General features: G+C 47.3%; 1 protein-coding gene across 2 annotated transcripts in view; it reads right to left on the bottom strand.

The window, feature by feature from the left end:
• The window catches only part of rtf1 (RTF1 homolog, Paf1/RNA polymerase II complex component), a 52238-nt gene that overhangs the window by 17147 nt on the left and 22862 nt on the right, over window positions 1-12229 (bottom strand). For both annotated transcript variants that reach the window (XM_068039715.1, XM_068039716.1), the window contains exons 5-12: window positions 11207-11318; window positions 9561-9672; window positions 8243-8378; window positions 6029-6206; window positions 4617-4699; window positions 3187-3274; window positions 2735-2842; window positions 1672-1749 (exon numbers count right to left, since the gene is read on the bottom strand). In XM_068039715.1, coding sequence (XP_067895816.1) covers window positions 1672-1749; window positions 2735-2842; window positions 3187-3274; window positions 4617-4699; window positions 6029-6206; window positions 8243-8378; window positions 9561-9672; window positions 11207-11318 — 895 coding nt within the window. The remainder of the gene's footprint in view (window positions 1-1671; window positions 1750-2734; window positions 2843-3186; window positions 3275-4616; window positions 4700-6028; window positions 6207-8242; window positions 8379-9560; window positions 9673-11206; window positions 11319-12229) is intronic.

Genomic DNA, 12229 nt, shown 5'->3' with positions numbered 1-12229 from the left:
CTGGCTGCAACTTTGCCCTGTCAACTGTCTAACCTTCCTCACAGACTCTCTGCACGCCGTATCTGCCTGTTCAACAGCTACCCCAGCCACTGTTCCGTAGCTCCGGTTCCCATCCCCCTGCCAAACTAGTTTAAACTCTCCCGAAGAGCTCTAGCAAACCTACCGCCCAGGATATTGGTGCCCCTCCAGTTCAGATGCAACCCGTCCTTCTTGTACAGGTCCCACCTTCCCCAGAAGGTATCCCAATGATCCACATATCTGAAGCCCTCCCTCCTACACCAGCTCTGTAGCCACGTGTTCAGCTGCACTCGCTCTCTGTTTCTAGCCTCACTAGCACGTGGCACCGGTATCAATCCTGAGATTACTATTCCGCTCGTCCTGCCTTTTAGCTTCCAACCTAACTCCCTATATTCGCTTTTCAGGTCCTCATCCCTTTTCCTAGCTTTGTCATTGGTACCGATGTGTACCACGACTTCTGGCTGCTCCCCCTCCCCCTTAAGAATCCTGTGGACTCGATCCGAGACATCCCTGACCCTGGCACCCGGGAGGCAACATACCATCCGGAAGTTTCGTTCGCGACCACAGAATCTCCTGTCTGTTCCTCTAACCATTGAATCTCCTATCACTATCGCTCTCCTATTCTCCCTCCTTCCCTTCAGAGCCGCAGACCTGGCCGCTGTGGCTTTCCCCTGGTAGTTCGTCCCCCCCAACCGTATCCAAAACGGTATACTTATTATTGAGGGGAACGGCCACAGGGGATCCCTGCACTGTGCGCCTATTCCCTTTCCCTCCCCTGACGGTCACCCAGCTACCTTTATCCTGTGACTTAGGTGTCATTACTTCCCTATAACTGCTCTCTATCACCCCCTCAGTTGCCGAATCGCCAGATAAGTACTTTATAGTGAAACTTACCTTCCTGGCTGCCCCCTGGCTCGCACTATCACCGCTAGGGAGGGAGAGCCAAAGAATGAAATTAAGGGCAGTGCCGTGTCAGGAGACCAAAGTGTGTGGGAAGAGAGGCAAGGTTAGAGAAGGGTGCAGGGATGGGATGGGTTGAGGCTGTTTAGGGATTCCAAGATGAGGCTTTTAAATTTAATACATTGGGAGGGACACAGACATTTATAATGAAAATAAACAGGAATTTGTAATGGGACTATATAAAAATATAAATGTCACAATGCATGACTTTAAAATTAAGACCGAATTACATTTGTGCACCCGGTCTAATTAGCCCCGGCTTCTAATCTTGGAAGCCCTGCTGATCTTTTCTGTCCCTTAACTTCCAATCCTTGCTCAATTTTACAGCTACCCAAACTCCACTGAAAGTTTTTTTTAAAAACTGTCTACACTTGCACTCTGACCTTATTAGCCTTGGCCAGCTTGCATCCCAAACCGAAGACTTTAGCTCTAGTACCACCTCAGATGCTGGACTCTTTTGCTCGATACCCCCTTAAAGTGACATTTCCCCTGCTCATCTCTACTCTGCCCCTCCATTTTGCCCAACCTTCTCCTCTTCTCATCCATCCTCATGTCACCTCACTTAGTCCTCCTGCTCTCACCCTTTGCCCCGATCCCAATTATCCCTGCACCCCCAAACCCCACTCGAACTGAGTGACACACCATGTGCAAAAAGTAACACACGCTCATCCATATATACATAGTGCCACTCACCTTTTCTTTCATGAGCTGAGTCTTTTTCATAGCATAATTGGAAGGTGCTTTCCTGAATCGGTCTTTTTCCTTCACAATCTGCAAGAACAGGACAGAATTGTTCAACAAGGGCAAGAACATGACAATTACTCGCAGCTTTGGTAGCCCCATCAAGTGTCTAGCTACTTTCAGTTTTAGGAGTAGGCTTCGTAGTAGCCTAGTACTTTAGTACTTCGACAGCACTGTACCTGAGGGAGGTGACTTTGTGCAATACTGCCTGAATCTCCACTGTCCAAATGGTCTTATAAAATACCCAGTTCCCCACAACACATTTGTAAGTAAATTTGGTACCTATATTGGTACTGAGGCACAGACACCAGGGAAGTTCCAGGTTCAAACCCTGGTCTAAGCTAGTTAGTTACCACAGATTGAAGTGTTGGATCCAATAACATTTTAATCTGACTGCCATTTGCTCTCTCTAGGTTTTAAAATGTATTCAAGTAATTTACTGAATTTTACAGTAGCCACTTTATATATGCATCACTCATGTATTTTACTGGAGGTAGCTTGCAAAGAAAATGGATCATTTAAAGAATTATGAAACAATCTCCCCCAACTGAAGAACAGACTGGGCCATGCATTAAACACTGGTCAGTCACCTTTGGAATCAAGAGTTAAATCGAGCGCAGATTGACAGGGTGACACTCTCCTCTGCCTACTGGCTGGATGGGACCAATGCGAAATGAACCATGGGTGGATCCACAGCATGAAAATGCCCCTACTCTGGCATTAGGTTTGCAATCTTAGAGGTAAAGAATGTTTGGTGTGGAATATGGAACATGATCAGACACAAGGCTGGCAGTGCACTCTGGTGTTGAGTCCTTACTCTGCTCCATATCTTGCTAACAGTGACGCAGGAATCATTAAGTGACACTCCCTCTCCTTGATGGGGATAAAGGACAAAGTCTGAATTTCACCTGAGTGGAATACATTTAACCACAAAACCAACTACCTAACTGACAATAGGGATAGAAAAAGGACATTTAGCGACTTTACCCGACTGGTTGGCTCTTGAGTCACATACCTCTTCGATGTCACGGTCGTTGAATTTATATTCCAGCGCCTGTTTGATCTGCTGTTCCTTCTTGTTAACTTCATCCATGGTTGGTAACTGCATCCCTCCCATCATTATCTGTAACAATAGGAAACACGTTAAGCTATCTCAACGAGACTAATGGCTCAATGCCCACGCAAGGCCCTGGGGCCACACACCCCCATCCCTCTTTCACTGCTTTAGCCAAGAGCAGGGCTGAAGCCCATTCGCAGCAATTACCCTGCGGGCTTTCCACAACATTCGGAACAGGGACCCCAATTCTGTTTGAGCCATTCATATTTTGCACGTAGATCCTTCAAGTACCAGAGAATATGGTCGTTGTGTTAAGGCATCGGCCTTGCAGCTCACCAACATTGCCAGCACACTCAATTTTAGATTCACAAAACCAAAACTGTCAAACCCCACTCCATGACAGAACTCACCGTCTCCCTCCATTTCATGAACTCTGTTTCTGTGAACTCCTGGTTTGACACAAACTCGAGTCGAAACACCCGTTCATCTGAGCCATGTCTGCAAAAAAAAAAATCATCTGCCATTATCGAAGGAGGGAAAATAAAACTTGCAACTTCACTGCTGCTTGCAGTTAATCTGGGAAATAATGGAACTGTTTACATCTCACAGCGTAACACATCTTCAGTTCCCCAATACGCTGAGGGAAGGTACTGTAGCTGTAGAACAGAAACCAGAAGGACTAGCAAGCCCCCAAGATCAGACTTTGGGATGTGCTCAGTTCTTTGATGTCAGGCAGCAGAGGCATTACATTAGCTTCACGGCCCTGGACGTAGATGGGTTGCGGATGGGGGAGGGGGTGGAACCCATCCAGGGTCCGTGCGTCCAACCACTGTGATTGCCAGAAGAGATAATTTCCCTCCATCTACCCTACCAAATTCTTTAATATCTTAGCTCAATTACATCATCCCTTAATCCCAGCTAGAAAGAATCTGAAACAAAAACGGAAAATGCTGGAAACACTCAGCAGGTCAGAGAGCATCTGTGGAGAGAAAAGCATTGCTTTTGAAAAGAATCTGTGCCTGCTTCTGGTAAGGATAGGGTCCAATTAGGCTGCAATGCCAAACATATTTCAATCACCATTTTGGCTGACATGTGAAGAGCGTTTATTCCAGTACAGGATCAGAGGGTTGGTTCTACCTATCGAACCACACTCCAACAGCAGCTATTGATTTCAGGAGAGTAAATTCAGCAGAGACAAAGGAAGAAGCTGGCAGAATAAAATGTGCTTGGCAGGGATGGAGAGGGGCATTTTTCTCCTTTTCACTGACTGTAAACTAAGGGTTGGGCTCAATATTACAGATCATAAGCTTGGTGATTTGTATCTATGCAAATGCTGGTAATGGTCCTGTTGCCATTTACACCTCCTCTAGACCCATCTATTGTTTCGATACTTTCTCATTATTACCCCCTTTTACCTAGCATCATCATTTAACCACTCCTGCTCTTCACTGTATCACAGACCTTCCTCCTTTGCTCTTTCCTCCTCTCCCATTTCTCCCTGCCTCTGTCTTCCGCATAAACTGCCCACTTCTAATTCACCCAGTTCAGATGAAAGTTTATTAACCTGAAACGTTAATGATTTCTCTCTCCACAGATGACTGCCCTGAGTATTTTCAGCAAATTTGTTTGATTTCAGCTCAATTCACAGCCTTCTTATATGCTACATGTTTTTGAAAGCAGAGCTCCATTGCAATCGCATGATTTAATTGCTGCTGACCAAACGACATTTCATTAAATCCTGTAACACCAATGATGCAGGGACTGTATTAGACAAGTGGCCAACTACCGCTCAATGCTCTGGGAACCTTAGCTTTGACTCTTTTCATTCTCTGGTACCTACCGTAACTGCAGGCCTTTGTTTGTCCTTGAACTGCCCAATTGGTACACCTTTCCAGTTTCTACAACACCAGTGATCTCTGCGACCTGGAAGCAGAGACACACATTTGGAATCACCGGCCACTCATGATGAATAGTACTTCAGTGGCACTGAGACACGTAATGGTAGGACTGAACTCCTGCAGCGCAGGACACCAAGGTTGACAATGGTGGAAGAGATGAGCTTAGCCAATGCCAAGCTTGGGTCTTAAAAGCCAAAAGGGAACACTAGAAGTGAGTTCTTCAGTTTTGAAACCCCAAGAGAAAAGTTAGTGAAAACTGGTTCAGAAATTGCTAACTCACGAGTGTAGATACTGACAGAGGTGCAGGGCTGTGCACTTGAGTATGTTTTATGATATGAGGAGCATAGGGAATAAATTGGATCTTGTTGGGAAAACTGTACTCCGTTCAGAAATGTAGCAGGTAAAAAATTCAATAATTTGCTAATTTGCCATCGGTCTTGTCTCACAGGCCTTTCAGTCCACTTTCTAAAAAGATAGGAGAGCATACTCGACACAGGAAGAGAAATCATCAAATTAAGTGCATAAAGCAGTACTTCTTCTTGTTAAGGTCCGCAGATCATTCCATCATTCAACTAGATAAAATGAGCTGCAGAAAGTAGCGCACAAAAGAGCCCTTTTATAGGAGGATCTTAAACCTCGACGGTCACAGCGCCGCACTGACCCTAAACCTCGACAGTCACAGCGCCGCACTGACCCTAAACCTCGACAGTCACAGCGCCGCACTGACCCTGAACCTCAACAATCACAGCGCCGCACTGACCCTAAACCTCGACGGTCACAGCGCCGCACTGACCCTAAACCTCGACGGTCACAGCGCCGCACTGACCCTGAACCTAGACGGTCACAGCGCCGCACTGACCCTGAACCTCGACAGTCACAGCGCCGCACTGACCCTAAACCTCGACAGTCACAGCGCCGCCCTGACCCTAAACCTCGACAGTCACAGCGCCGCACTGACCCTAAACCTCGACAGTCACAGCGCCGCACTGACCCTAAACCTCGACAGTCACAGCGCCGCACTGACCCTGAACCTCAACAGTCACAGCGCCGCACTGACCCTGAACCTCGACAGTCACAGCGCCGCACTGACCCTAAACCTCGACAGTCACAGCGCCGCACTGACCCTAAACCTCGACAGTCACAGCGCTGCACTGACCCTAAACCTCGACAGTCACAGCGCCGCACTGACCCTAAACCTCGACAGTCACAGCGCCGCACTGACCCTAAACCTCGACAGTCACAGCGCCGCACTGACCCTAAACCTCGACAGTCACAGCGCTGCACTGACCCTAAACCTCGACAGTCACAGCGCCGCACTGATCCAATACACCGATAGCCACAACTCCATACTTACCCTGTACACCGGCTTCCCATTGCTGTTCCCAATGCCAATGCGGACAAAGCAACCAACTGCTGTTTTGGAAAAGAAGGGCATGTGACACCATCGCTCCAGTTTATATCGTGAAAGTCTGATTTTGTTGAGTTCCTCTGGTAAAGTGACTGGCAGTGACTTGGCAGGAACTTCCTCCTTTCTGCCCAAATACAAACAAAGTTAATCTCAATGACGATGAACTGAATTCCTGTTATGAGCACTAGACAGCAAGCATTTCAACACATCTCCAATTATGGGAATATCAGCCAGCTTTCATGCTCCCAAATGTTATCCATGAATCCACTAAATGCGTGTGGCAAGGACAGAATCAGGTTCAGCTTCGAACCTCTTCTGGATCAAAACTGTCCTGGCACATACTGCCTACTTACAGCATATAAATCTAAAAGATTAATGAAAGCCACACCACTACTTCTCCAACGTGGGCACAAAATCGTAGGAACATCACCAGGGTTCATTCCTCCTGCTCTCCTGCTGCCATCACAGGCTTGACTCCTTTTTCGCTAAGAGCACAGGTATCCTCTCAGTCACAATGGCACAGAAGGCAGCCATTCGGCCCATCTAGTCCATGCCAGCTCTCCATAGAGCAAGTCAGTCAGTCCCACTCACCTACTCTATCCCCATAACCCTGCAAACTTAGTTCCCACAAGTGCGCATCCAATTTGCTTTTGAAATCATTGACATCTCACTTCCAACACTGTCATGAAGGCAGCAAGTTCCAGGTCCTTACCACTCACTGCATAAAAAGGTTCTTCCTCACGTCTCCCAATATCTCTTGCCCAGAACCTTAAATTTGGGCCCCCTAGTCCCATCAGCTAATGGGAATAGCTTTCCTTTGTCTACTTTATCTAAACTTGTCATAATCTTGTACATCTCTCTGATTGCCCCCCTTTGCTCCATGGAGAACAACCCCAGCTTCTCTAACCTAACCTAGTAGCTAAATTCCCTCATCCCTGCTGACAGTAATTACCCATTCTAACTAACCACCTAATTAACTGTGCAAATGCCAAAAGCGGGCAGCTCGTTTACTACCAACTAATATGTGCCCTCCTCTCACATTCTCTGAACAGCCTACCTGCTAGATCCTCCTCCATCATTCCCACCCAGTGCAACAGCTGAATGCTACCTTCAACAACCTCTTTCCCATCCTTCTTATTTCCTCCTTGGACTTCGCTGGAAGATCAACAAGTGTGCATTCCTTGCAAATTACGCTCTTACAATCCACAGCCTTACTGCTGATGCGTTGAAGCGAAGTCTGGCTAACCATGGCCTTTACCTGCCAATATATTCCATCACCTGCCCCACCCAAACCACCACAGTGGCCCTCACCATCAATTCAAACCGTGGTCTCATCCCCTGCTCCTCTGGCACCTTCTTAGAGAACCTTAAAATGCTCCACTTGTCAATTCTCATTATCAGATCCAACACCAAGATATCCTCACTCTTTTCTTCCATCATTGAGCGGCAACCCATCCTTAATTATTTCAAATTCCAACTCAGCTTCCCGGCCCCCTCCTCTGAATTCACTGTCCTCCCATCTCCCTAATCTTCGCCCTCCATAAAAACTCTCCCATCCATATTAGTGTTCAGCCTCTGGACCACTTCATCTCCCGTGGCCTTGGTAATCGACAAGGCCATCTTCAATGACCAATATCACACAACCCCCACCCCATCTATCCTGAAAAATATCTCTCCTGCAAGTCCTTTGCAACTTTCAAACTCCTAACTGCCCATCCCATGGCCATTCATTCATCACAAAACCTCTGCAACTGATGATTTTCTCAACCACTTCATCATTTCAACTTCTGATACTTCTGTCCCTAGCAAAACATTCACCAACTCTCTCAACCACCACCCCGGCACACGTTCACTCCCTCAACCCAAGGGCTGCAGATTTGAACATATCTGGTACACAACTGTTGAGCTATTTATCACTAGATCTTGCTGGATCACATTACTGGCACCTGCTTCATTGCTGATCAGCGATTTACATGTCTTTTCAGGCAAAGGGGCAATGTTCATTCCATCCACTGTTCAACTTCATTACCAAGCAGTGAAACCTGCCCTAAAGGCCACTTGTGTTGAATAGAATGTAATGACCTACAATAACTCTGGTTAAGATCCTAGTTACCCAAAGGTGTTCATTGTAGACAGGTTACAGTCACATTAAGAACTTACTCTTCCTCTTCATCAGAAGATGAAGACCTAGACGACCGATCACTCTTTACACTAGACTGCTCCTCCTCCTCTTCCTCTTCATCGTCAGAATAAACCTCGCTGGCTTTTAGAGGCTGTTTCCTGGCTAACAGTTCAGCTGAAAGAAACAAGACCGATCAATCTCCAGACTCATCATTTCCATGCACTAGCTTAATGAAGAGCAGCTTCCTCTCCGGCGGGAAACTTTTTTTTCTCCACTCTTGAGTACTTCGCTTGAGGGCCTCAGGATATGTCCATATCTATCCTCTGTGCCTCTCAACATTCTCTAACAGGCCCACTGAAGCGGCTGTCCCATCCTCCTCTTTTGCCTACCTGGACTATCAGCCCACTCACCTGTAACCACTCCATTTCTCATCCTGAACTATTGGCCCACTCACCTGTAACCACTCCATTTCTCATCCTGGACTATCAGCCCACTCACCTGTGATCACTCCATTTCTCATCCTGGACTATCAGCCCACTCACCTGTGATCACTCCATTTCTCATCCTGGACTATCAGCCCGCTCACCTGTAACCACTCCATTTCTCATCCTGGACTATCAGCCCGCTCACCTGTGATCACTCCATTTCTCATCCTGGACTATCAGCCTGCTCACCTGTAACCACTCCATTTCTCATCCTGGACTATCAGCCCACTCACCTGTGATCACTCCATTTCTCATCCTGGACTATCAGCCCGCTCACCTGTAACCACTCCATTTCTCATCCTGGACTATCAGCCTGCTCACCTGTAACCACTCCATTTCTCATCCTGGACTATCAGCCTACTCACCTGTAACCACTCCATTTCTCATCCTGGACTATCAGCCCGCTCACCTGTGATCACTCCATTTCTCATCCTGGACTATCAGCCCGCTCACCTGTGATCACTCCATTTCTCATCCTGGACTATCAGCCTACTCACCTGTAACCACTCCATTTCTCATCCTGGACTATCAGCCCGCTCACCTGTGACCACTCCATTTCTCATCCTGGACTATCAGCCCACTCACCTGTGATCACTCCATTTCTCATCCTGGACTATCAGCCCACTCACCTGTGATCACTCCATTTCTCATCCTGGACTATCAGCCCACTCACCTGTGATCACTCCATTTCTCATCCTGGACTATCAGCCCACTCACCTGTGATCACTCCATTTCTCATCCTGGACTATCAGCCCACTCACCTGTGATCACTCCATTTCTCATCCTGGACTATCAGCCCACTCACCTGTGATCACTCCATTTCTCATCCTGGACTATCAGCCCACTCACCTGTGACCACTCCATTTCTCACCTGTTTTGTTTTTCTTTTTCTCTCGTTCAGCTTTCAGCTCCTCCATAGCCTGAGACTTTTTGTCCTGTTTCTCGTCCCTTCTTGATCGCCGCTCTTTGTTGTGCGACATCACCTGAAGTGACAAAAACACTTCAGCCTGGTCCATGTGATGTACTCATGCCATTTTAGTCACTTCGACAGACTACGACCCAGTTACAAATCCTTAGCAGCTCACCGTCCTTAAGAATAATTCTCGGATCTTTAAATTACAATAGCCCTTTCTTTGGCTGCTTTTACCCTAAAGGCACTGCCTCCCACCTGGAGGACAGTCCCAAAGGTGCCTACCACTCCTCAGGCCCTCGCCCTAGTGCCCACCCACGATTTGAGACTGGGTAGTAATGGCAGCCTGCTGTACCATGAAGGCATGCAGGCTGCAGCAGCAGAGGCAGGTAAGCTGTGTTAACTTGCCTCCTTCCTTTTGCCAGACACTGAGGCCAGTGTTGGTCAACATCTTAGCACCCAGCTAAGATCACAGAGGACTGAGCCTAGGGCTTCCTGACCCACATGGTTCAGGGCAGTCATTAGGGGCAGTTGAAGCAGTTCATCTCGCTTGCACCAACTCAGTCCGACAGGAGGCTCCAAGTGCCACAACAAGCATCAGACAAGGCCAAGTCACCTTGGTCAGCAGGTCTGGGGGCAGAAACTTGGGGGCACATTCAACAATTGTCCTCTGCCCGATTCCACTGTCTGCCAATATGTGGGTGGGTGCATGGTAAATGAGGGAAGGACAACCTACCACCTAGAAGATACAGTTAGCAGTGTGATGGAATACTCTTCACTTGACTAGATGGGTGCAGCTCAAAACTCAAGCAGCTCGACACCAACTAGGAAAAGCAGTCTGCTTGATTGGCACCCCATTCACTCCCATAGCCACCAGTGCACAGTGGTTGCAGAGTGTACCATTTGCAAGATGCAGTCGAGCAACTCACCAAAGTTCCTTCGACAGCACCTTCCAAATCTGTGACCTCTACCACCTAGAAGAACGGATGGGAACACCACTACCTCCGAATCTCACACCACCCTGACTTCGAAATGCGTTGCCGTTCCTTGACTGTGGCTGGGTCAAAATCCTATAACTCCGTACACCATACGGACAGTAGAGGCTTAAGGTGGCAGCTCACCACCATCTTCTCAAGGGCAACTAGAATTGGGCAATGAATGCTGACGATATCCATATCCCAAGTATATTATTTTTAAAATATGCCATGATCTGCCACTAAAGAAAAAGCCCTCACTGTACTCATTCACACATGGATAATGACCACTTGGACTGAGCTGCAATGAAACTGCATCCCAACAAATACCCAAGCATTCAGCAATATTCTTAAAACACATCATGCACCAGAACAAAGGTGTAACAAGCACAATCTAGTAACAGTTATAGGGAGGCAGCGGAAGAGGGTGACACTTTTGTGGAAACATAAGCCTCTATCACTTAAAGGAGGGTTTAACATTGACAACTGAGTCTTTGAACAGCGCTGAGCCGGAGACCAGATCACAGTGAACACAAAGACTTAGGGTGGGGCCTCCAGCCTCATTTTGCAGTGTACTGCACGGAGATTGGCAGGAAGAACACCCTCAAGGTAGACAAGACTAAAACAGGATACCTGAGACTCCTGAATCTGCTGCATCTTCTTCTCTCGTTCTTCCTCCATCTTCTTTTTCTTCTCTTTCTTTTCTTTCTTCTTTGCTGCCTTCAGCTTCTTTTCAATTTCAAACCTGCCAAAGATTGGAAGAACCCTCTGAATACCAGCTGGAGTTCCAACCTCACATGGAGATGAGCGGAGCCAATCTGTGCCGTGCACAGCACAGGGTAAGAAAAAAATCTCAACAGCCAAGGTGATAACTCACTCTCGCCTCCCCTTTCTCACCCTCCCTCTCAGTTTCAATCCAACTCAATTAACCCACTCCCACATTACCTACTCATTACCAAAATAAAAGTGCACTGGTCAAGACGGCTAACTTTTGATGCCTGATACCTTTGATGTAGATGGGATATAACTGAGCAACACAGACCAGCCTACCCCAAATCAAACTCCCCAGACAGCAGTGGAGGCTGGGTCATTGAATATATTCAAGGCTAAGAATTTTGACTGACAAGGGAGTCAAGGGTTATTGGTGGTGGGGGGGGGTTGCAGATAGGAAAGTGGAATTGCAGCCACAATCAGATCAGTCATGATCTTATCAAATGGTAGAGCAGACTCGAGGGGCCGAATGGCCTATGCCTGCTCCTAGTGCTTGTGTATTTCAATGCTCTCTTGGCCAGTCTCCCACCTGGCACCTTCTGCAAAATTGAGCTCTCCCAAAACCCCATTGCCCACACCCGAACTCTTATCAAATCCCATTCACTCATCATCCCTGTGTTCACTTACCTACAATGGCTCTTGGTCTGGCAACAGCTCAATTTTAACATTCTCATCCTTGTTTTCAAATCTCTCCGTGGCCTTGCCCCCTTCCTATCTCTATAATCTCCTCCAGCCCTACAACTCTCCAAGATCTCCATGTTCCTCCAAATTCCAGTCTCTCCTACATCCCCAATTTCCTTTGCTTCACCGCTGCTGACTGTTCTTGTCTAGGTCCCAAGATCTGGAAAACCCCTCTACCTCTTTCATCCTTTAAGATGCTCTTTA

Source organism: Heterodontus francisci, chromosome 9 (assembly GCF_036365525.1).
Source record: "Heterodontus francisci isolate sHetFra1 chromosome 9, sHetFra1.hap1, whole genome shotgun sequence".
In the NCBI taxonomy this organism is placed as follows: Eukaryota; Metazoa; Chordata; class Chondrichthyes; order Heterodontiformes; family Heterodontidae; genus Heterodontus; species Heterodontus francisci.
This window is presented reverse-complemented; position numbering and strand designations above follow the sequence as displayed.